General features: G+C 25.7%; 1 protein-coding gene across 1 annotated transcript; it reads left to right on the forward strand.

Moving 5' to 3' along the window:
- Window positions 1–248: 248 nt before the first annotated feature.
- PCYB_005620 (hypothetical protein) lies at window positions 249–1,050 on the forward strand (the record flags this gene model as incomplete). Its single annotated transcript, XM_004227983.1, has 2 exons — window positions 249–287; window positions 418–1,050. 2 exons carry the CDS (start codon window positions 249–251, stop codon window positions 1,048–1,050), a joined length of 672 nt encoding a protein of 223 aa, XP_004228031.1.
- Between the last annotated feature and the right edge of the window lie 578 nt (window positions 1,051–1,628).

Raw genomic sequence — 1,628 nt, forward strand, 5'->3', positions numbered from 1 at the left:
AAACCCTGAACCCTAAAACCCTGAACCCTAAACCCTTAACCCTGAACAGAAATTTTTACAAATTTCAAATCTTATATATAATATGCTCCATATACCCTTTATTTTGATTTTAAGAATGAAACCAATCTTATAAATTAATAGAATACTTTATGAAAACTTTCTTATGAATTAGAGTTATCTAAATTATATAATTTTATTTATATATGATATGCATTTAAAAATAATGAAAATTTAATGTATTTTAAACAATGTCAGTTAATCATATAACAAAAAGGAATGGAAGTGATGTAAGGAATATCTCCTACAAATAATTGATATCATACATATAACTTAAATGTTTCATGTTACATAATTTATTATGAATAATTTCTCTCAAGATTATTATTTAACCTTCATTATTTTTATCATTTTATTTAGGTACAGAATTCTTCAATTGATCAGTTATTATACACAGGGATGTTTTATAAGATGTTGGAAACATCAACTGCATCAGTTGGTTACGATAAATACTGTGATTCACGTGATAATCCTATGTACAAAAATGAGCCCTACAGAAATATTTGTGTAACGATTTTTAATTATTTAAAAACCAAATATAATGCATCAAATGGCACAGATAAGAAATATGATGATTGCAAACTTTTGAGTTATTGGGCATATAGTAGATTATTTGATATTTTGCATAAAGAACAATATGTTTACTTGGCTTATGCACAACTTCATGTAATATGGAATGATTTTATTGAGCATTTACCTATGAATAAAAGATGTAAACCCATTCATGAAATGGTTAGTTATGTTGAATGGAGAAAAAGAAAGGAATTGTATGAATACTATATTAATTATTCTCTAATTAAAGAATTAGCTGACAAATATGAAGACAAATGTAACGAATTTTATGAATACGTAAAAATAAAGCTCATCTGTATAAAATTTTTGACAGTCTATGTCCTAAAGATAATACAAATATATGCCCAGAATTTTTATAAGGATTGTGAAAAGTATAATCCAGAAAAAGTACTATATACTTTTAAATGTCACAAAAAATAATTGATGAAAAGGATGCAACTGCTGAAAAAGTTACATTTAACAGTGGTACTTTGGGAGGTAGTGAACACAAATCAGCAGAGACATCCATTCACATGCCTACTGTTGATTCATCTCAAAATTTAAATGAAAAATCTCACACTGTAACTGAGGTTGGTAATATTCTTCTTGCAGTTGTTGCAACTTCTATGGCATCTGGCGTTTTATATAGAGTAAATATAAATTCATTGATACAAATCCAATGCATAAATTTGTTAATATATATCATTAAATCTCCATAAATAATATAAATTTATGTTACATATATTTTATATAAATTTTTTTATATACAAGTTTACACCCTTAAGAAGCATGTTACGCAATATACTTGGATGGAACAGTAATAATATGAGTAATATAAATAGAGAGGACATTAATTTATACGAATATGCGTCAAAATCATTTAATCCAAACTCAGGGGGGGAAGAAGAACATTTTATTGGATACCAACCTGCGTAATATTTTTAATATAAAAGAATTAATAACATCAATTTAATAAAAAAACCTATCATCAAGTCGAAATTTTTCTATATAAAAATAAT

This window comes from Plasmodium cynomolgi (assembly GCF_000321355.1).
Source record: "Plasmodium cynomolgi strain B DNA, scaffold: 0779, whole genome shotgun sequence".
NCBI classification, from domain to species: Eukaryota; Apicomplexa; class Aconoidasida; order Haemosporida; family Plasmodiidae; genus Plasmodium; species Plasmodium cynomolgi.